This window comes from Protomyctophum bolini (genome assembly GCF_963924005.1).
Source record: "Protomyctophum bolini genome assembly, chromosome: 13".
Classification (NCBI taxonomy): domain Eukaryota; kingdom Metazoa; phylum Chordata; class Actinopteri; order Myctophiformes; family Myctophidae; genus Protomyctophum; species Protomyctophum bolini.
In genome coordinates, this window is record NC_137874.1 from 30,352,483 (window position 1) to 30,376,536 (window position 24,054).

The window sequence follows — 24,054 nt, forward strand, 5'->3', positions numbered from 1 at the left end:
AGATTTCCTAATAGGTCTACTGGACATAAATCCTCAAATTACTTGGCAAAATACTCTCCCAACGCCAGCAGGAGTCTCCCGTCCCCATAGTAACACGACCCGCACCCCGTGATTGAGAGCCGTAGATAGACAGAGTTGAGTTCGTTGAATCAGTTAGTTTTCGGTGGCAGGCAGCCGCCCATCCTCGATAAAAAGTTGTTTTTAATGCCAATATAATGTTAACTTAACATCCATAAAGTACCATTTGGAATCTCTCAATGGCGATGTCAAGTTAGTCCTCCAGGATAAAGTCTAATAAAGTCGCTCCCTGAACAAAGTGCGCGTCATGATAATAAGAATCCAACTCTTTGTATCCACGCCTCTGCTGTGATCCACAGTCTGGACTGTCCGGAAGTTCTGTGGGAAAACTGAGAAGAGCATGAAAGAAGAAAAAAGGAAAGGGAAAAAAAGGAAAAGAAGGAGTTGGAAGAAAGTTTACTCTTAATCTCCGAGCACTGAAATAAAAGTTTTCCTTTTTGTTCCTCATTGCCGAGGATTTTTTTCAGAACACATCTGAATTAAGTTAAAGTGCATCATATCTGTTTACCGATGGGTCTGCCGACGCTGGAGTTTAGTGACTCGTTCTTGGACAGTCCAGAGTTTAGAGACAGACTGCAGTGCCATGAGATAGAGCTAGAACGCACCAACAGATTCATAAAGGACCTCATTAAAGATGGAAACATGCTCATATCTGCCCTGAGAAGTAAGTATGTCATTTTGTGTTTTATTGGGCGTCAAAAACAAGCTCGCATACTTAGCCTACTTGGACAACCTTTGGTCTCATTTAATAGTCCCTGATAATAACTATCACAGTGTAGGCAAATCAAGGCCATTATGCCGAAAAAGCCACACAAACAGGCTGTTTGAAACAGCCTAGCTTGAGACTTTGCTTTTGTACTGTTACTTGGACTTTATTATGATTTATTTGATTGTTTGTTGATTTGTTGTATAGCTGTATATAGCATGCAGTATACATTACATTAAACCTGGCAAGTTAGTGGTGGGACCATAAAACACAACGTTTTTCGACTGTTGACTGAGACATAACGTAATAATGTGGTATTTGCAAATAACGGTGGTGCTAATATTGTGGTCCACAAACGGTGTTGCACATAGTTATTATTGTGTCACTTAGTGAAGTATGTCTTTTAGTGCAATTAACATAATCTCCCTGGAATGTCTTGAATCGCAAGTTGTCCACAAAGAAGGAAATGTGTTGCTTGCACATACAAATCAGACAAAAACATGATGTAGGCTATATCCACTCCACAGAATATGCATTATAATAACGTTTAGTTTATGAACATTGCATTTAAAAAAAACACAAGCTCTCAGTTTGAGGCCAGTATACCATACACATGGACCCAGATGATGATGATCAAGCTATAGTGTAGCCTACCTATACAGTCAAGACGGTGGCTTCTTCTACATCTGCAACCTCTGACTTTGTAAACCATTGGGTCAGAACAATGTGTTGTGACTTGTGAGATGTCCTGAAAGGGAATGAAGAACCTCTTCATAGGGTTATATATCATGATGTGCTGGGCTGTATGAACACAAAATATGGTCCAACCCACAATATTCAGTATGGATTCATATGGTCACATAATGACATTTCTTCAAAACATGTTCCAATAATAGTTATCTGGTATTATTGAAATGTTATTTTTTGATTATAATATTATTTTATTTTATTATTTTTGGGTGTGGAGGGAGGTGTAAGAGTGACTTGTGAACTTTTGTGGTGCAATCCCTCCCTAGTATGTGTCAATGAGCAAGGCATTGAATCTGCATCTGTGTTTAGAAGAGTATCAACTACACAGTTATGAGTATGACAAAACATTTTGTTGCCTAAGTACCATAGCCACATTGATGCTAAAATAGAAACAATGCAATGGTGATCTGTACTTTCATTTTTTTCCTGTGAATGTGATAAGACTTGCAAATAATGTTTGGCTTACATGCTTAATTTTCTACTCTGTCACACATGTGGCACATTGTTAGCTTGCAGATCAGTTCTTGTAAGCAAGTGATAGTGATACATACTTACAGTTTAAATCAAGTTAATTTACTACGTCCTTCTTTCACCAGGTCTGTCTCTGGCTGTGCAGAGGTTCTCTCAATCTCTGAAAGAGTTCCAGTTTGAGTGCATTGGGGATGCTGAGACTGATGATGAGATGAATATAGGTAATGTGGCAAAATAACAAATTTAACTCGCTTGGAAATCTATTGAACTCTATTGGTTTATTTTGAACCAGCAGTTGTTATTTTGATTTACCTTTTTGTGTCAACCTGTTTCTGTCCAGAACTATGCAGTGAAACCCCAAATATTTCCACAGCATTCTATATTCTGTTCCCTGTACTACTCTAATGGTCTTGTACATTGTGTGTTGCAGCCCAATCCTTAAAGGAATTTTCTCAGCTTCTGAGCACTATGGAAGAGGAAAGAAGACGATTGGTAATGTTTGTGTGGTGTGTGCATGTGCGTGTGTGTGTGTGTGTGTGTGTGTGTGTGTGTGTGTGTGTGATAAAAAGAAAGAGCGAGAGGATGTGTGTAATTCATACATGCTTATATGTTTGTATGTTTGTGAAGATATTTATAAAGAGGTGTAACCGGCAGCTAGCTGGATTGTGCGTCAAACACATAATCACAGTGTCCCTGGTTCAATTCTGGCTACAGACCAAAGTTGCATATTATCATTACCCCTCTGTGCCCTCAACTTCCTGTCTACACTTTCCTGTGTAAATTAAAATGAAAACAAAAGCAACAAATCCAAAAACATTTAAGGTTTAGTTGAGTTAAAGATGAGAGAGATCAGTGTAGTAATTGAACTATAAGGGTAACTTTATACACTCACAGAAAAAGAAAGAAAGAAAACACTCCCCAGAGGACTATAAAATTGGGTGCCTGTGTTAAAGGTTTCATGACATTAATTTCCATTAATTTATTTTTTTTGTTTTTGTTTTAGGTTTTATGACCTCAATTATACACCAAAACAACCTGAACTTTGAACATTCTAGTCTGGTGCACGTCTACTTCAATTAATAACTTTATTGACATGGTCTACTAGTCAGTGTCGTACCCAACACCAGGGTTGAAATGTCTGAACTAAGCACTTGAAATTTACTGTGATTATAGTTGCAACAATAACAAATTGAACATAGCCAAATTGTCTTGTCAATTAAGATGACTAGATGCACAGATTGTCCTTCTTGTAGGCAGCTAGTCTTGAATGAACAATGTTGAATTTGGATGGAGTAGTAGTCCATTCAATACCATCTTGAATGAAGGGAATGTTCATCAAGGATGTTCATCAAGGTCAAAGTCACTGACTTCCTTTGCCCTTTCCTCTAAAGTTCAGTTCTTGAAAATTCATCCTGTGATGTGCACTATGACATGGTCATATGGTCCTATGACAAAGTAGTTTAAAACAACAGAATAGAACAGCTGTTGCCCACTAGTGTCAATTGGGCTATTAGATAAAAAAGTGAAGTGATGTCATGATAGTGTTGTGGAATACGGTTTTATACTCCCTGCTAGATATGTCCTTGCATATTAAGCTGTGTGCCGTCTTCGAAGATGCTATTTGTCTTTCTCCGTAATATGTTCTAGCAGTGTGTCAATATGTGTGTCGTCATCGCAGATGCTATTTGTCTTCCTCAGTAATATGTTCTAGCAGTGTTATGTGTCAATATTCCAGGATGCTACTGTATGCTAGCCTGGTATTCTTGTATTTCTTGTTATGAGTACAGCTTGTCTCTGTGGCGTTGAATATGTGTATGTGTATGAATATGGTCCTATCCCTGCTGTTGGACAGAACTATTTGACCTGATATGTGTGTATCATGTACTTCTCACGTGAGCTCATGTAAAAAACGTCTATCTTAGAAGTACTTAGTACTCAGGTCTCTCCGACTCCATTTGCCTCAACAGTCTGAGCCATCCAAAATTCCTCGACATCGACAATAGTTATGGACCACCAATCATGGATATTCCATATCAGTATTCAGTGATGTAAATAGGGTTTCAATGTAATGGGTCCCGGGACCCAGGGGTGGTCTTTTAGATGGGTCCTACTTGGACTGAAATCAATCAATCAATCAATTGGGGTGGGGTGGTATATGTAATTATCTTGGAGAAATAATTGTGTTAACCTTAAACCATTCAAACAGTTAAGGGGGCAGAATCCCTGGGTTTACAGACAGGACTCTTGCTTCCTTCATTCTCTAAATGATTCCTTGGTTGATAGATACCCAATGTGTGCCCAATAGACTGTATCCTAAGTGGCCCCCCTGTTAATCAGCTGACCTCACCTATGCAAATGAAGAAACTATGAAACATATGGGCTCCATAATGAATTAGATTTAAAGACCTCAACTCAACCAGAGGACTTTGTGTACTGTACAGTGACTGGAATCTGGCCCTGAGTGTGTGTGTGTGTGTGGCTGCATGCGTGCATGTGTGCGTGTGAGTTGCATGCTTGTATGTGTGTGTGTGTGTGTGTGTCTGTACGCGTGTGTGTGCGCGTACCCTAGAGCTGTGCACTAGGGTAGGGTGGTATAAGAGATGTGCGTGTGCACGGACTGGTTGCAGTGAAAGCATGTGGAACCTATTCTGCCAATTCCCCTGTGAGACTCAGGGCCCAGTCTGGCATGGGAAAGACTATAAAAGGAGCCTGTGTGTGTGTTTGCCTTCAGTCTCTCTCTCCCCCTCTCTGTTCCTCTCTTTCTCTCTCCCCCTCTCTCCTCATTCTCTCTCCCCCTCTCTGTTCCTCTTTCTCTCTCCTCCTCTCTGTTCCTCTCTTTCTCTCCCCCTCTCTCCTCATTCTCTCTCCCCTCTCTTTCTCTCTCCCCCTTTCTCCTCCTCATTCTCTCTCACTTAATGAAGATTGTGCATGTGGTGAATTATAGATTGATTGATTGATTGATTGAATACTATACGAACAATTTTCAGAAAAAAGCACAGGAAAGTACAGTTCAATACAAGGTCTGCTAAGAGTATTTAAAACCCAAGAAAGCCTATGGCTTGTTTCCATATGTAATTCATCAGATAAATGGATAAATTAAGCCTGATTTATCCATAGTTGTGTTGTGTGATGAAAATAGCTGAACTACAAGTTCACACTGCGTCATGATGCAACGAGTTGTAAAACTGCGATTTTCAGCATGTGACACCTGCACAGTGCGCAAACTAAGTATACATTAAGCATTGATCTTAAGTCAGACAGTTAGACAGTTGAAGTGTAATGTCATATCAATCCTGTGTGTACCTAGAGAGTGTACATGGTGAATAAACCTGATCCTGACTCGGACTGTCCCCCCAGATCCAAAATGCGGATGATGTATTGATCTCACCCCTGGAGAGGTTCCGTAAGGAGCAAATAGGAGCCGTCAAGGTATGTGTTGTGTTGCTTTATGTGTGCCATTTAGCGGACAAGATGCTCACGTGTACTTCAGTCAGAATCATAATCGCTTTGTCTCCAAGAATTATTATAAATTCAAGTGAAATATTTCAAAAAGTATTAAAAACTAAAGAATGAGTGGAGGTTGAGAGATTAGCTTCGGACACACACACACACACACACACACACACACACACACACACACACACACACACACACACACACACACACACACACACACACACACACACACACAAACAAACAAAATCACACACACACGCACGTGTGTCCCAGACCACCCAGAAGAAAGTTCCTGCAGTCCACTCCTGCACTGCCGTCTGGTGTTATATCAGTCTCCATAGCGTATCCCATGGGCCCGAAATGCACAGCGGACGGACACCGCTAGAAGGCCAGGTCCGACGCCTCTCTTCCCGGTAGCTACTCACAGGAAGGGATGCCAGGCAGCGTCGGCTGTCCTTTGGTATACTCCATCGGTGAGCAGCGCCTTGTTGTATGCAGGCTTGCGATAGTGTTGAAGTACACAGTCCACAGAGGTTGCAAATCGGCACCCACTACATTAACGGTGGTAGTTACAACGGAGCAGTTTAACGTCATGCCCAGGATGTGGGCGCACACACACATGCACACACACACACACGCACGCACGCACGCACACACACACACACACACACACACACACACACACACACACACACACACACACACACACACACACACACAAAATTAATTTCTGTATCATGCACACAAGAGCAACTCCATACAAATTTGAGCCTTGGACATACTTGAGTACATATTTGAGTGAAATAAATGTTAAAATATATTGGATGTATGTTTATTTCTTGGTCATTGGACAATAATAATGCAAGGAAAATATTCCGGTGGCATCAACCCAATGCAAAGAAGCAACAGATATTCTGCCATTAACAGGACAATCTTGGTGGGGCATGTTGCCCTAGTTGTGGTTAGCTACAGTCTCCACTGAAGCCATGTGGCCAGTCAACGTGTGGTTGAGCCGGACTCTGAACTGTCAAACGCCTGCTCATGCAGTAAATCCCTGAAGATATGTGTGTCATCATCTCATCTGTAGAGAATACTCCGTGAAGTAGTCATCAGCTCTGTGTGCTGTGCAGGGTTTAGCCTGCTAGTCAATCTCCCACAAAGTGGTCAGAGAGTCCAGTTTGGCTCACGATGGGTCAAACTGTCAGACACACGATGGGTCACACTCGCGTGTCAGTAACAAGGTCATGGGAACGGACATGATCTGAGCGAGAGAGAGATACTGTAAACATACAATGTAGTGTCCGGTTTCAGCAGCTGTCCCACATGTTATGGTTCAATCCATCCTTCTCGTTAAGAGATATAAAAATAGAAGCAAGTATTCGATGAACAGAATTGGGCTCGATTATGTCCGGCTGATGGAGGAGTTCTTTATTACTTTCTGATGATACATGATACCGGTGGAATGCCTCCTTAGTTCATAGAATGTAACACGGGTGTGTGAGAAATATGCTCTTGACACACACACACATGCACATGCAGGCACACACAAAAATATAATTTTTCCATAAAATGGCTAAGAATTGGGTTATTATGTTTTCTGAGATTTAGCTCTTGAAAAGACTTGGGGCCGATTCATACTCCTATTTTAGAGCCGAATAAAAGTCGGTTCGGCGCTGTAGAGCCTACAATTTGACGTCATTTGAGGTTCGGGGGGCAGGTACCGTCCTAAAGTCGGCTCTTCGGTGCTACTGAAAATTTCTGACGAGCCGAAATCATTTCGGCACTACAGCGCCGAAACAGCGGTAAAATAGGAGTATGAATCGGCCCTTGTGCAGGTTAACATACCGTTTACTTTGGTAATTGTCTTAAAGTTCCTTATGTTTCCATTTTTCTGTCCTAGTACATCTCAGTCCTATAGAATATATCCATAGGACAATTTGCTTTTATTGTGAGAAATAAATGTAATATAATTTGTTGCTGTCTAACTCCATTAGATATTTAGAAAATATTGAACCAATGGAAAGTAGTATAAAAATGTTGGCCATTGGAACCGCAAACTGTCTGCTAATTAAAGCAACTAACTCCACCACCTCTCCCATGCAAGTAATTGACAATATATAAAGTCACAACACCAACTTTGACACAGTATTGCTTTGTTTTCAAAATATAAGGTTTTCTTAATTTCCCCCAAAAGAATATATTAAAATTGTCTTGAAAGATGAACATTTTGTAGTTAGGTGGTTTCTTCCCGGCCTTTTTTTAAATAATGATAATAAATAAAAGACCATGTCCATACATTTCTCCATTTCTCAACATTTCTACTGTAGGAGGGAAAGAAGCAGTTTGACAAGGAGACAGAGAAGTACTACTCTGTGTTGGAGAAACACCTCAGCCTGTCGTCCAAAAAGAAAGAGTCCCAGCTGCAGGAGGTACACCACAAACACAATATGATCTAGATTGCCATGATAATGCCTCCTCGGATTGAACCATACTGAGCCATTTCTGTCCATTTGCAGGCAGATTCTCAAATGGGTAAAGACCGGCAGGTGTTCTACGATGCGTCGCTGCAGTACGTCTTCAAGATCCAGGAAGTGCAGGAGAGGAAGAAGTTTGAGTTTGTGGAGCCGGTGAGTCACACAAATCTTCTATCTAGGGCACTGATTCTCAACCATTCTAATTAGGGTTGTTCCCGATCGGATCGGCTGATCGAAAATCGGGGGCGATCGGATCGGGAGATCCCTAGTATCAATATTATATTGGGACATCCCTAATTCTAATAAGGAACCCCCAATCTGGTACAAATTTGGACCCCATTTGATACGATTTTTACCTCGATCTAAGAAAATTCTAGACATGATTTGTTCGGATAATGTGTGTCATTTGGTCAGAAATTGCTGTCTAGTGTCTATGTACATGAAGATTAAGTATTTAACTGTCGTACCGCAACCTCTCTCCTCAATCACCCCTATTGTTACTGAGACTTATATACAATTACATTTGAATATTTATTCAAATGTCATGTCTTTGAATATTTATTGAAATGTAGCTGACATCTTTAGACCCAAGAATGTATTGTTTTTGCGATGTATTTAGATTACGTTTGGTTAGATATATATTATGTTTCAGAGAGTAACGCATATTGAAGAGAAATGTACGTTTCTGTGTGGGTTGCTTTCTGTCACCGAGCCTTGGCCTATAGGAGAGAGACTGTTTTGAGACGGCAAGATTGTATCACAGAAATATGCAATGGAAAATTCCCCTCTGCTGTGCATGTAAACAGCCTAAAGAAACAGTTAGCATAGTAAGGACATTAATGAACGCATACTAGCAAATATCACCACTGAGAGAGAGGCATATACACACACACACACACACACACACACACACACACACACACACACACACACACACACACACACACACATCACTGAGAGAGAGGCACATGCACACACACACGCACACATCACTGAGAGAGAGGCACATACACACACACACGCACATAGTATACACGCACGAACACACAAACTCAAACACATACCGTCCAATGATAATGATATTTACATGATACATATCAGTTGAGCCCACTTCCTGCTCCCTCACTGGCACTTCCTGTGTGGGGATCTCCTCCGCCTAAAGCGTAATTTATGTGCCGTCGCACGACGGTGTCACGCGCCGAAAATAGCAGACATGCAAGCTCACAGCGTGTTGCATCCGCGACACGCTGTGATCTTGCAGGTCAGCTATATCCGACTTGCGACACCGCCATGCGGCAGAGTATGACTCTGGCTTTTGAGAGGGAGTGAGAGAGACAGAATCATTGTTGTTAAGTAAACAACAACGGCAGCAGACAGACAGACACCGCTTACCAGCAAACCAAACCAAAGGACAAAGCTTAAGGGTGCTTATATATATTTTTTCTTTAATTGCATGTGCTTTGCGTGAATTAGAACCGTTGACTTTGTGAATTTCCTGTGACTGCTGCCCTCCCTCTCCCACTTCATCACATCTCCCACTGTGTTCTTCCAGCTGTTAGCGTTCCTACAGGGGCTGTTCACCTTCTACCATGAGGGCTACGAGCTGGCCAGCGAGTTTGAACCGTACAAGCAGCAGTTGCAGTTCAACCTACAGAATGTAAGTTTGTAAATCTGCCTTTAAGTACAAGCTGTACAAACTCTCTGTTAATAAATATGATGGATGGATAGATGGACAGACAGACAGACACTATTAATTAACCAATATAAAATATATTTAATATATGAAGTGTGTGTGTTTTGTGTTTTAGACACGTAATAACTTTGAGAGCACCCGTGCAGAAGTTGAGCGACTAATGAAGAGGATCCGTTCTGCAGAAGCAGACTTCAAAGCCCCCGGCTCCTTCACCATGGAGGGATATCTGTACATGCAGGAGAAACGTAAGAAAACCACTATACGTCCACATGTTTGAGCACTAGGCCATCATTATTCCCATTCAAAATCCCATAGACGTTTTATTGTTTTTTGTACTTGTGTGTGTCACATAAGAGTAACCGTCCGTGTTTGGAGAAACATGAATGGTACCCGTAAGTACATTCGACTAGACAATCATATGATTAACTGTCCCCACTGAAGCATGCCATGTTAAGTCAAAGAAATATTTGTGTGATTCCTTAGATTTTGTTTCATTTGTTAATGTGTTATTTAGTTTGTTTGAGCAGGGAGGCGCATGTGTAATGAAAAATGTAGATTTTTTAAGCCTGAGAATTGTCGATTTCTAGACAAGCCTAGCTTTATTGCCTTATTCTTTGGATCATCTTTTACCTTTTGTCAGTTGATGCTTCATAATCATAAGTAAAATCGCCTGAGTGTTTCTTATATGAAATGATGTTAAAAAGTCTGGGTTTTAAAAACACTTCTGTGACTCAGCATGTGTGGTTTTTTCAGGCTTCAGTACTCTATAGAGTTTGATGGCTGGGTGGTTAACCACACTGCACCCAGCAAATGTGAATGTTTGGAGTTTTGGTACCAAGCTATCAGGGACACACACAGCGTTACAATTACCACTAATTTCCACCAGTTGAACGAACACACACACACACACACACACACACACACACACACACACACACACACACACACAATATGAATAAAGCAATAATTCAAAGCACACTCTTTGGTGTGTTATTCAGGTCCGCTGGGCTGTGCCTGGACAAGATACTACTGCACCTATGAGAAAAGCTCTAAGATGTTTACTATGAGCAACACAGAAACCAGACCGTCCAGCAGACAGGTGAGATGGTAGCAGATAGATAGATAGATAGATGCAATTGTTTTTGTAAATTTTACAATTACAATTTTAACACAAATCTCCTCTACTGGGGCATGATCAATGCCATTTGGCTATTCTGAGTGGCCAAAGAGCATTGATCACGCCTCCAGGTCTTTAGTTTACTCAAGTTAGGTAATAAGACCTGGTACTTAAGACACGCAAAATACAGCTCTGAGTGTGCGTGTGCGTGTGTGTGTGTGTGTGTGTGTGTGTGTGTGTGTGTGTGTGTGTTAACAGAACGGTGTGGTACTGGTGACTGGGGGTCCAGAGATGTTCATGTTGAGACTGTGTGACGTGTGTGTTAACAGAACGGTGTGGTGGCTGGGGGTCCAGAGATGTTCATGTTGAGACTGTGTTAACAGAACGGTGTGGTGGCTGGGGGTCCAGAGATGTTCATGTTGAGACTGTGTTAACAGAACGGTGTGGTGGCTGGGGGTCCAGAGATGTTCATGTTGAGACTGTGTGACGTGTGTGTGTTAACAGAACGGTGTGGTGACTGGGGGTCCAGAGATGTTCAGGCTGCGCTCGTGTGTCCGGAGGAAGACTGACTCCATCGACAAACGCTTCTGCTTTGACATCGAGGTGGTTGAGAGGTGAGAGGTGGAAGGACGCGTGTGCTGTACTGGTGTGTGTAGTGTGTGTGTAGTATGTCCTGAAGTATAGAGAGTAAGAGTAATGCAAAAGGGCCTTTCTGTGGGAGGTTTGCATGTTCTCTCCGTGTCCCCTAGGGTAGGTACCCTCACAATAAAACATGCAGTAATCCTGGTCTCTATATTGCCTCCCACTGGCCAGCCTGATGGAGGGGAAAGGAACTGATTGGAATAACGTGTTCCTTCCACGCGCTACGTCCAACCGGGGAAACTCCCCTCTGTCAGGTGAAAAGAAGCGGCTTGGACTCCTCATGCATAGAAGGAAGCATGAGGTCAGTCCGTTGCTCTCCCCAGGTTGGCAGAGGGAGTGTAGCGCCCCGGGATTGCATTAGATAATTGACACTGGGTGAAGAAATGGGTTGCAAAATAATGGGATAAAAATATTTATATAAAAAAGAGTAATGCTGCGTTCACACTAGTAGCTACAAAGCGACAGGCTGCCTTTCACTTTCATTAGAAGACCAGCGACATGAAGAAGATACAAGCTAGCGTCTGATACGTTGAAAAATGCACTCCCTCTTTCCCAGTCCCCAAAACACAACCACTCAGCACCAGTTTAAAATCCAAAATACAATCCTATGCTTACCTTTAAACAAAATAGATCTTAAACTCTAAATAAACACGGGATCAAACGAAGAACACAAAAGACAGGCCACCCACCCCTACACAACCAAGACTATGTATGTTGAGCAACAATCCAACAGTGACTCTGTGACAATGTAGGTGATCACGCTGGGTCGGTTTCTTGTTTCTGCAGCTGATAGTGTGAATGCAGCATAATGCCTCATTCATACTCCGTCGCACACTGTATCGCCTGCCGAAAAGAACTGATCTCCACCTAAACCGTACCGTGATGCAATCTGTTCTTTTTGGCAAGCAACACCATCATGGGTTGTAGTATAAATAGAGCTTTAAAGAGGAAACGATGTACTGTATGACTAAAATATATTGTGTATTACTTTGTGATACAAAGACTGCATTTTACTTATACTTTGTCGTACGACAAAAATGATGTAAGCCGTTCCCATTTGGATCCTGAGATCCACATGATTCGATTCTTTTCATTTTCATGGATATATTGACAGCTGTAGGAGAGAAAGCCAGTGCATTTTCCGGCAGCGGCATCTAACGCGGAACACCCACCGCGTCAGTCGGTAGTGTTTCTCGGCGGCATCAGTCCGAAACTCTACCCCAAACCCTTACCCTAACCATATCCGCAAGCACGACGAAACGCATGGCATTAGCCCGCGGCAGGCGCCACGAGATGGAGTGGCAGTGGAGTGTCATAATCCCCGGCACGTGTCGGCCTAGCCATGATTCATGAAGAAACTTCACCCTGTTTTTGGCGCTCGCTGCATTTACAAGATTTCCGTATATATAAACATTCAGATTTCAAATATAAAGTACTCACAATTTGTCCCACGGGTGTTAGTTAGTAGCAGCTCCAGCGATTAGAATTTCTGCATCCCACGTTGTTTAATAAAAAGCATTTTTATCCGAGCTGTTATTTTCCCATTGGCTTTCAACTACGTGCCCCTATCGGTCGGGAGGAGGGTGGCACTCTGTGTGTTCGATATAGGTACTCTGACCGCCCTGCCAATACAGACTAATAGGCGAGTGCGCTCCCGGTGTGCAACTGTGGATTTCCCAAACGAACCCCGTTTGAAAAAAGTAGCCGGGGCGCTCGGACAAAAATGCTTTTTATTAAACAACGCGGGATGCAGCAATTCTAATCGCTGGTGCTGCTACTAACTAACACCCGTGGGACAAATTGTGAGTACTTTATATTTGAAATCTGAATGTTTATATATACGGAAATCTTGTAAATGCAGCGAGCGCCAAAAATAGGGTGCAGTTATGTCATGACTGTCATGATAATCATCATGGCAGTCATGTTTCAGGGCTAGTGTCGGCCCTCCCCCCGGCAGTTTAGCGGTAGTTTCGGCAGCTGCCGAAAGGACCAACAGAGCAGCGGAACGGAGCTGTCATAATCCATGCACCTACTCCGGCAGCTGCCGGTCCTCTCCCCCGTGCCGTTGCCGGATTATGCACTGGCTGCTTCTGGGCTGTAGATGTGTGGTCACTGTGGTGTGGATCATGTATGTTGCTGTGTGGTGTGGATCATGTATGTTGCTGTGTGTTGCAGACATGGAGTCATCACCCTTCAGGCTCTCTCTGAGTCCAACAGACGCTTGTGGTTGGAGGCCATGGATGGAAAAGAGCCCGTATGTCATATTCTACTTACTATATCATTCTCAGTTTCATGTCAGTGTCTGCCTTCTGATTATGGCGTAGCTCTGTAGGAGGCGAGCCATCTAGACAAGGGTCTGACTGCGCCAGATGTTTTGTGCAGGCCAAGGAAGTACCTCAGTGCATGTTGTGTTTTATATAACTTTAACATTATAATGTATTGTAAGACAACAACGTGAGATTAGGCTGAAACATTGCCCACATATGGAGTCATACATCCTAGATACTTCATAGACTGGCTACCTGAAGTCCGTGGTCCACATGAACATGGTAGCCACGCCAGTATTAGACTATTGTCTCTTTCTCAGTTCTATTATTCGAACTTTAAAGTGGCACTAATTAATATATTCCATGCTTGGTGCCATTGCTGTAGAATAGATCAACAGCAATTGGTCTTTTATAGTGCTTTTGATCGATCAAGTCGTAATGCTACTCACGTTAGCATTGGGTTGCTAGCTGATGTTGTCAACAAAACTGATCGCTGCGTGCACCTACACTCACACACTGTTTCTTTCAATAACCTGTATCTCCAATTTCTTGTCCCAGATGGCATTTCTGGTCAAAACAAGGTTTATTGCACAGCCCATAGCTGTGATACTCGCAATGATGCTGTCAGTCCCCGATCACAACACCGGAAGTGATATGGGACAACACAAACACTAGTTAGACAACATAACATCCGGTCGCGGATTTTTGGCTCTTCAAAATAAGGGGTGAATTGGGGGAAATGCTGGCATGAATTATATCGAAGTTATTAATTAATCCTGGCGGGTAAAGATTCAATTCATCCTCTGAGCAAGCAGGCTGACTATTGGCTCAATGTCAGCACGTGCACAGGAAAGCGGCTTCAGATCTGGGGTAGAAGAGGAAAGTTGCATTTTGGTAGTGCAGCTTTAAGTTATTGCATATTCATCTTTAGTTGGAAAAAGTAGCTTTGTGTTGCTTTGCGTCCCCCGTAATACAATTCATAAATCTCTGGACACTGACTTGTTGATATAATGGATATTAACCCATTTTGGGCGGGAACCCCTTTTGGTGTTAGCATTATGTTATGCTTTAGCTATTGAAAAATAGAAGATCTACAAGCTCATAGAGCGCCACCGAGTGGCGCGCTACAAGCTTGTAGGTCTGCTAAAATCGAAGAATGACTAGAATCTGATCTCAGGTCAAAATGGGTTAAATAAATAAATTGGGCTAAGATCCCATGAGGTGAGAATAAGTAACGGTCTTATGGGTTCATTTCAACTCTGTTTTGATTTAAGAACACTGAATTAGGAACTTTATCAGCATCTAGTGTTATCTGATCTACAATAATCATTTTACAGTCTATGAAATACTTGATTATTATTTTATTATTTTATTCAGATCTACACTCTACCTTCTCTGCTCAGCAAGAAAGAGGAGAGTAAGTATGCCAATGTGTGCAGTATATTCAGCAAAATGTGTTAATTTTGTGTTTAATTTTTGTGTTTATTTGTGTAGATTCATTGTAAATGATAGTGTGTGTGTGTGTGTGTGTGTGTGTGTGTGTGTGTGTGTGTGTGTGTGTGTGTGTGTGTGTGTGTCTACAGCGTTTCTCAATGCGGCAGGGTTCAACTTTGTGAAGAGGTGTATAGAATTGGTGGAAACAAGAGGTAATAATCACATTTCATTTATGCCTAGTTTTAAGAAGTATGCCAGTTTTTACTCTTTGCCAAGTTGATCAAATAACAATTAGAAATGCGACAAAATCCTTTAAAACATGTATATTGTTCCCCTTACTGTACAACATATATTTTTGAATAAAAGTTTTATTCAAAACTAAATGTTTTATTATAAAACATTGAAATACTTTATAAATACGTAACTATTGTTTTTCTCTGTTGGATGTGACAGGTATTAACACTCTAGGGCTTTACCGCATTGGAGGAGTCAACTCCAAAGTTCAACGGTTGATGTCCACTGTGTTTGGTAAGAAACAGACCAATTACTGCTGCTTTCTTTTTCCAACACACACACACACACACACACACACACACACACACACACACATAACATTGTCACTCTTTGTGTGAATGAGATGTAAATTCTAGTAGCCAGTGGATATTCTACTAGAGGCGTATCCATATTTAAAGGCATAGTGACTGACATACAGTAACTTCAATGCATTGTAGCTACCAGCTCTCCTCCTGACATGGCGCTGGATCCAGACATCTGGGACAACAAGACTATCACCAGTGGACTTAAGAATTACATCAGGTAACAAATGCTGTCACACATGAATTCACTTATTCACTCCCTCTCTTAGCCCATTAAAACCGGAAATGGGAAAGCGTCTGTGCCATTTTAGATTTTAGCGTTGGCTATTCAAAAATAGCAGATCTGCATGCTCACATGGTGTCACTTTGTGCCATGCTGCAAGCTGGTTAAAGGGTTCACTCACTCTCTCCCTCGTCCATTCAGGTGCCTGGCTGAGCCACTGATGACCTACAGACTGCACAAAGATTTCATCAAGGCAGCCAGTAAGATTTGTTTTTACATGTCTGATTGATTTTCTTTATATGGTCTTTTAAAAATACACAAAAGCCGCCTTGCAGCAATACTGTACATGCATATAAAATCATGAAAAACCATGGGTAAAAACACAATGAAGCCAAACCGCTTACTTCCATTGTGGGATAATGGGGTACTAGCGCATACAAATAGAAGTTAACCATCTTTTTAAAACCGACTTGAAGACTCCTTCTGTGGCTTATCTTTTACAATACACAATAATCTTATTCCATCAAATCCCAACTGCATACAAAAATGTAGAGATGTTCCGATTAATCGGCCACGGCCACCGATCTGTGATCGGCCGAAATGACTCGATCGGTGATCTGCAATTTACCCTATTTGGAGAAACCGTCTTATACCATTTAAGTGGTATAAAAATCAATCAGATATATCATTTTGCATCTTTGTGACAGTCCTAAACATCCTCCCCACACACACAGGAACAGTTTTGACATATAATAATTTTGGAAATATTCAAATCTTCCCCTTAAGATAGGTATGGGTATCAGCCGATCATGAGAAAAACAATCTGTGATCGGGATCGTTCCCAGATAACCTGATTGGAGCATCCCCTAAAAAAAAAAAAAGCCCGATAGATCACTTAAACCTGTCTGTCTGCCTTTAGTGGTAAATAGGCAACAGTATGAGATGTTACTGTATACAATACTGTATACTGCGGTATTTCACAGTAAAATAATTATAACGTTTTGGATTATTTTTGGGGGATTTTCTTTTTTGGTGCTAGGGCCCATAAAATATATTGTAGAGACCTTATGTGAAATTTGTACTGCCTCTGCTAATAAAAAGGAGACAATATGAATATTTTAGTCAAATTCGGGTCGTGCTTTGGCATAATGTCACTGCCATGCGCCAAAACCTTTTTAGTATGTCCGAAAGCTTAGTAGCTTCTCAGTGGTGTGTGAAATGTGACACAATACCAGAATTGACATGGGGGCCGGGCAGCGACCAAACATCTGGTGTAACATCAATTACTCTTCGATGAAACACATCTAGAATATAGATGTGTAGATTTGTTGAAATAGGACATGTACAATAAACACTGCCTATACACAATGATGAAACGGCAACATAAAATATGTAGTACTTACAGTAAGCTGACCTCCAGATTCCATAATTGTAGTTTGAAACCATGTGATTAGTAAATCTGAAATGAAAGATAATATTGTGGATGCTCTCAAAAGTATGTTGAAAATTGTATGTAGCATATCATAATGTGATTTCAGATGCTGTCCTAGATTCCCCTATCCTCATTTCCAGGGTTGGAAGTATATCTCTCTTCATTTTAGACCAAAAAACATGTTGCTGGACAGCCAAATTCTCACTCTAACTCACTGCTCAAGGTCTCTTCAACAACTACCCTGCCCCTTTGGGACACAAGGACAGCAGAGTCATCAGCATACAAAAATAGATGTGTGGAACAAGCTGATTTAAGGTCATTAACATAAAGCACACTGCCTTGGGGTACCTCACATTTAGTGTCCCTATTGGCGTTGAAACCATTCCACCCACGTCAGGTATTTGTTTTCTTCCCGTGAGGTAGCACGCCATCTAACTACCGTAATAATTGCATTGCTGTCAAAGCCAGTTGCCTTTACCTTTAGCAGCATTATTGCATGGTCAATGGTATCAAAGTTTCTTCGTAATTCCAGTAAGACCATTCCACATATTTCCCCCATCCACTGCCTTTGTTTTAGTATAGTATAGTATAGTATAGTATAGTATAGTATAGTAGGATTTTCTCATGTATAATCTGACTGCATGTCCCGTCTGATTTCAGAGTCTGATGATCAGAGGTATCGTGTGAGTGCAATTCACGCTCTTGTCTACAAACTTCCAGACAAAAACAAAGAAATGTTGGACCTGCTGACCAAACACCTTCTCACGTGTGTGCTTCTAAAATAAATGTTATTAAAGAAAATGTATTTAGAATGTTTCTTGTGCTAAAATACAAAGTGAGCTTGTTTTTATTCATCTATTTATTCTTTCTCCAGTGTCTCCACTCACAGCAATCAGAATCTGATGACTGTTTCTAACCTGGGTGTTATCTTTGGTCCCACGTTGATGAGATCACAAGAAGAGACAGTGGCAGCCATGATGAACATTAAGTTCCAGAATATTGTGGTAGAGATTCTCATTGAAAACCACAATAAGGTACGTCTTCTAGAGTGATGTATGAGCACACACACACACACACACACACACACACACACACACACACACACACACACACACACACACACACACACACCTTATTCGTCTCCATCTCTCTGATTATCAGATCTTTGGTGAAGCCCCGGACCTCTCGGTACCCCTCACTCAGGCGCCATCATCTCGATCTGCTCCACGGAGGAACAAGGCCATCTGCCTGTCATCTGGGAAAAGGAAGGCCCGCCTCTACCCTCCGGCTCTCTGCCTGGCAGACAATGACAGTGAGTCCTACTGTGCTGGTTTGACATTATTCATACACTGTGTGTGGTGTTTTGTTGACATATTCGCCTGTCAGTTTGCAACGCCCCCTCCTAGAGTTACAGGGAACATTAAAATGGGGCTTAATACAAACTTCACAGGTCTGTGTCAACAATGACATATCTGCAATTGGAAAGAATGCAGACACAAGTCACGTCAACACTTCTTTCAGTTGAGAATAACCCTTTTTTATCGTATGACAATCATATTAATAATGTATAAACTAGCCTTCAAGCTAACTAGTTGATAGAAGAACAACATGTGACACTGGTTTAGTGAGATGCAGAATGTGATTCATTATATTCGAGATATCCAACAATCACCGTAGGACCACAGGACAGTTCCCTCCAGATTATGGATTCAGTCCACCAGGCGATATGCTTGCATCCTTACTTTCCTATCAGTCATCACTTAAAATTTAGCCGAAAACGACCCAAAACAACATGCCAGAATGTGACTCATGTTTCATCTCTTATCTCCTTCAGGTGACACGTTCAGCAGCAGCCCCAGTACGACACCTATGGGCAGCCAGGAATCTCTGTCATCCCATTCCTCAGAAAAGAACGGACTGTCCCAGACCTCTCCTCCTCTCTCACCCGCTGCTGTCCCAGACTCCTCTCCCTCAGTCCCCAAGACTACAACTCCTCCTGCACCATCATCCTCTACCTCTTTGTCCCAACCCTCTTCCAATGGGAAAGATTATAAGGGACAGACAGACAGTGTCCTCTCCCCGCAGCCTATCCCCTCCCTCCCGCGCACCTCCTCCAACCACTCCCTGAACCAACACCAGAACTCCTCTGTTCGCTCCTCCACTTCCACCTTACATTCAACACTGGAGAGGAGTCCACCTGTGAAAGGAAGTGCCTCCTCTTTGTCTTCCACGAAGGAGCCCAGAGCGGCCACCTCCGCCAGAACCTCCTCCCTCAGTAGACCCGTCCAGAGAACCTCCTCCGTCGGTTCTCTGGAGAACCGTCAGTCTGCGGAGCAGAGATCTGCCGTCGTGGTGGAGGAGGCCAGAGCCATAAACGCTACCTCCTCCACCCCGTCAAAGGAGCGCAGGGCTGCCTATAGAACTGTATCATCCTCCTCTTCATCATCTTCATCCTTGTTTCCCTACCATCTCTCTGCATCTTCCTCGCTCACATCGCTGCACATCTCGGAAGGTGCGTGCTTCTTGTGCCTTTCATATTGCATTTTTTTTCTTCTTAGGCAACATGTCAGCAAAGCCAGCTGGACGTTTAAGCTCAACTTTGGTGGTGTTTCAAAGATTCATAGAAGACTGCTTAGTTGGGCACTTAAGTAGTGCAGCGGTAGAGTTCCTGCCCTCCACTGCAGACTGAAGGGCTACACACACCGTCTGCGAACGCCGTGCGTCAAAACAGCTGCCTCCGTTATTTTCAATGAACCTATCGCACACCGGCGGTGTCCGACGCCCGTTCACGCCTCGCCTGACGCTCCGATACGCCACTGTTCTATTTTCCAGGCGTTGCCGCGCGGCAACGCCTGTGCCGCGTCGCTGCGCACCAGGTGTGTGTAGGGCTTGAGACTAGGTGTTTGCATCCTCCATGGTGGGATCGAGGGAGGGCAATCTCTGTCGCTGCACTACAGGTTGGTCAGTTCGCCTGTTCACTGGCATGTGGAGTGGACTAAAATGTGCCTCCTCATGCGGTACGTGCTCCTGATGAAACTCCTCACTTTCAGGTGAAAAGATGCGCCTTCATCATGTCACGTGTAACAGAGGAGACACGATGGTTGTCTGTGCTCTTCGTAGGACCAGCTGTAGGAGTAACAGTGACAAAGACAATACTCCTACAATTGGCTTGACGACAAAATTGGGGGGAAAAAAGGAAAAACGTATTGGCATATTGTACTGTATGAAATGTTGGCCTGCCCATATAACAAATATAACGAGATAATGTCTTTGCTATTATGGGTGCTTCAGCGATGTACCTCAGCTTGTAGCCTGGCTAATAAGCCAGACCGAATCAGCCGTTGGCAAAAAAAAATTGCCTGCCGGCGGATTACAGTCTGGAGAGGCTCAATTGTACTGGTGTGGCCAATCGGGACACAGTATGCAATATGGGCGGGCTTTGGTACAGTGACGTTCAATGCTTGAGACCTTTGACTGACAGTAGCTCTGACCAATTGCGTCAAAGAGAAAATGTTTGAACCCGCCCCCCCCGGGAACCAAGATCCATACACAGCATCTCCAGACTCAAATACCACACGACGGTGTGATTTGAGGCTTATTAGCCAGGCTACCTCAGCTGTTCTTGCTGTATTGTATCATACCCATAAATATTCATCATAAATAAACCCTTCAAAGTATTATTATATATTTTATTTTGTATTCGCATTACATGTTGGAGACGTAAACAAATGAAAGAATGATCCGTGATTAAAATATGCTTCTGATGACTGTTTTCTGTGTCCAGATTACAAGAGCTGTCACGGTTCGGTACAGAGTCTGATGTCACTGGACCATCGTGACACAACGCTCACACGTAAAGCCACACACACTCGCAGCGGCTCCAATGTGCTTCCTAAACACAGACCAGGGCGTAGCAATGGCTACCAGACGCCTGGATCAATGTAAGTGTCTCACAAGTTAGAGAGTTTAATCCACATTCTGAGGGAATATTTATTTTATGCTCTATAAGGAGAGCAAGTATGCCAATGCAATGCGTAATAATGTGTGCAGTATGTAGATTCATTGTGTGTGTGTGTGTGTGTGTGTGTGTGTGTGTGTGCAGGTTGTCATCCAGAGCTACTCTGTGTGACAGTGCAGTATTCTCCTCAGCACTGGATATAAGAGGAAGGTAAGTGAGAACTGCTATTACATTCATAGTATCATAACAAATTGCTGCACAAACTGTGGTTTCTGACCCAAACGCAGGTCAGGGGGTCGGGGGGTAGAAGTGTATACAACAGCTTAGGATGGCATAGAGTCATGTCAACACAGCCTTCATCAGTGTGAAGGCAAGAATAAAAACTAAAATGCAGTCTTGGTGTGTGCGACCCATTACCTTTATTTCCATATTAAAATGTTCAAACATTTTTGCACATTTAATAAAAAATGTCCAAAATAGGGACACCAAGGTTAATGTGGGTAAGAGTTAATATACACAACAGCATACTTTAGTTACGCATAGTTCTTTAGCTTCTCTATTAACGACCCAATATATACCAGATGTATTTCTTCACCCTAATCTAAGCTTATTTTCTTGCATGATCGTGTAAGAATCACTCACAATCTGCTTTTAGGCCACAAGCCATCAGTCGAGAAACATTTGTACTTGACAAACAAAGCCATTAAACAATGCTAAAATACAAAAATGATTCAATTATGATATAACAAAAGAATGAAAGTAATATAAGAATAAGGTCGCGAATACAAGCGTACAAAATGAGTTTTCTTCGACGGGTGGCTGGCATCTCCCTTAGAGATGGGGTGAGAAGTTCAGTCACGCGAGAGAGACTCGGAGTGGAGTCGCTGCTTCTTCACTTGGAAAGGATGCCTCTCGGGCGTCTCCCTAGGGAGGTCCTCGAGGCACGTCCCACTGGGAGGAGACCCTGGGCGGGCAGACCAAGGCCGCAGTTGGAGGAATCACATCGACTCACTGGCCTTGGAACGCCTTGGAACCCCCCAGGAGGAAGTTACTAATGTTGCTCTGGAGAGGGAAGTCTGGAGCTCTCTGGTGGAGCTGTTGCCACCGCGACGCGACTACGGATAAGCGGTTAAAGATGGATAGATGGATGGATGAAAGTAATATTCCCAACTTTAAGTGATGGAATTGCCCTTGACTTTCCATATCTCTTGTGTCTCCGGTTCACCGTCTGATTGTATTTTCTATGTCTTTGTCAGGGAAGCGAGGGCCCTGTACTCCTGCGAGGCAGAGCACAGTCATGAACTCAGTTTTCCCCAGGGGGCGCTGTTCTCTAATGGTGGGTATAGCGAGCGCAGCACGCACATAAACACCTGAGCACAGAGTGCCACGCTACAAGCTTGTAGATCTGCTATTTTTGAAAATTTGTGGAAATGTGGTGCAAATCTTTGAATAAATATTCTTTCACAGTGAACGTTTTTAACTCATACCTTTGCTTCTGGGGGTCCCTGGAACAACATATTTTCAGATTGGGATCCGCGGCCAAATACAGATAATTCTGTGTGTCGAGCACCACTGAGTGTTATAATAGCTCAAATGTGTGTGGTTGTGTCTGCAGTGTACCCCTCTGTGGAGCCAGGCTGGCTTCAGGCTACGTACGGTGGAAGGACAGGCCTCGTACCCGAGAACTACATCATGTATACCTGAGGACACAAAAGGCTCCGGTACACACATTACTGCAGTGGTGGAACGTAACTACAAGTACATTTACTCAAGTGCTGTACTTAAGTACAATTTTGAGCTACTTTTACTTTACTGGAGTATTTCTTACTTCTACGCCACTACATCTTGGAGGCGAATTTTTACTCCATTGCAATTATTTGGCAACTTTAGTTACTAGTTGTTTGTAGATTTGAATTATTAGAACAAAACTTACATTAACCACTTCAGCCCTATTTAAACTTTGGCTATTTGAAAATAGCCGATCTACAAGCTCACTACCCGTTGATGCACTGTGAGCTTGTAGATCTGCTATTTGTAATTCATTTTACACATAATGATACCTTGTGAAACGGGACATTCTGCATAATGAGTACTTTTACTTTTGGTACTTTAAGTATATTTTAATGCCAATACTTTTGTACTTTTACTCAAGTAAATGTTCATTACCTGACTTTGACTTGTAACAGAATGTTTTCTACATTGCGATATTGAGACTTTTACTTTTAGGTAAAGAAATGTTGTACTTTTTCCACCACTGCATTACTGTATAACACAACCATCTCTTTGGTAATCTATATTGTAGGGGTCTACAGTGCATCCTAGTATGCTGTGCTGCTGATCAAAGATATAATATATTTATAGCAAACTTGTGATTGTTATTAATGAACGAGTATGTACTGTATGTTGAGATGTGTATCTTTGACTGCTGTAGCTGGGTCTAAATGAGCAAAGACAGGTACATGTACTGTTTATATAGCTTGGACTACTTTGGCTTAGAAGCCGATTAATTAACATGTGGTACTAATCTATACCAATGCCTCTCAACTGGTTTCCCCTACACTGTAAAATCCTGAGTGTTAATTTAACTCTGTCTACTTCTCATAGACCTGTAAAAGGTATAGATAGACTTGTACCATGACAACATTAACCCTGGTGTCCCTACAAATATCACAATGGTGAAAAGAATCTTCAAAAATAGCATATCATATATTTCCGTAATATGTTGTATGATGAAGTACAGGGCTTAAATGGTTGCAA

General features: G+C 42.4%; 1 protein-coding gene across 1 annotated transcript; it reads left to right on the forward strand.

Annotated features, from left to right (window-relative positions):
* The first annotated feature begins 419 nt into the window (after nucleotides 1-419).
* Nucleotides 420-24,002, forward strand: arhgap42a (Rho GTPase activating protein 42a). The gene is made up of 24 exons (XM_080779925.1): nucleotides 420-742; nucleotides 2,131-2,226; nucleotides 2,436-2,497; nucleotides 5,363-5,434; nucleotides 7,789-7,890; nucleotides 7,978-8,088; nucleotides 9,488-9,592; nucleotides 9,744-9,873; nucleotides 10,627-10,727; nucleotides 11,250-11,359; nucleotides 13,563-13,641; nucleotides 15,032-15,071; nucleotides 15,238-15,300; nucleotides 15,542-15,616; nucleotides 15,820-15,904; nucleotides 16,109-16,167; nucleotides 18,000-18,105; nucleotides 18,214-18,373; nucleotides 18,501-18,651; nucleotides 19,174-19,851; nucleotides 21,124-21,280; nucleotides 21,442-21,507; nucleotides 22,554-22,633; nucleotides 22,913-24,002. Exons 1-24 carry the CDS (start codon nucleotides 589-591, stop codon nucleotides 22,999-23,001), a joined length of 2,931 nt encoding a protein of 976 aa, XP_080636051.1. The 5' UTR covers nucleotides 420-588; the 3' UTR covers nucleotides 23,002-24,002.
* The last annotated feature ends 52 nt before the right edge of the window (nucleotides 24,003-24,054 follow it).

Excerpts from the sequence above, each read along its gene's own strand:
- arhgap42a (XM_080779925.1), top strand. The coding sequence starts at position 589 with ATGGGTCTGCCGACGCTGGAGTTTAGTGACTCGTTCTTGGACAGTCCA. Across the intron at positions 9,593-9,743 it reads TGCAGTTCAACCTACAGAAT|ACACGTAATAACTTTGAGAG; the intron begins GTAAGTTTGTAA and ends TTTGTGTTTTAG. Across the intron at positions 15,301-15,541 it reads AGAATTGGTGGAAACAAGAG|GTATTAACACTCTAGGGCTT; the intron begins GTAATAATCACA and ends TGGATGTGACAG.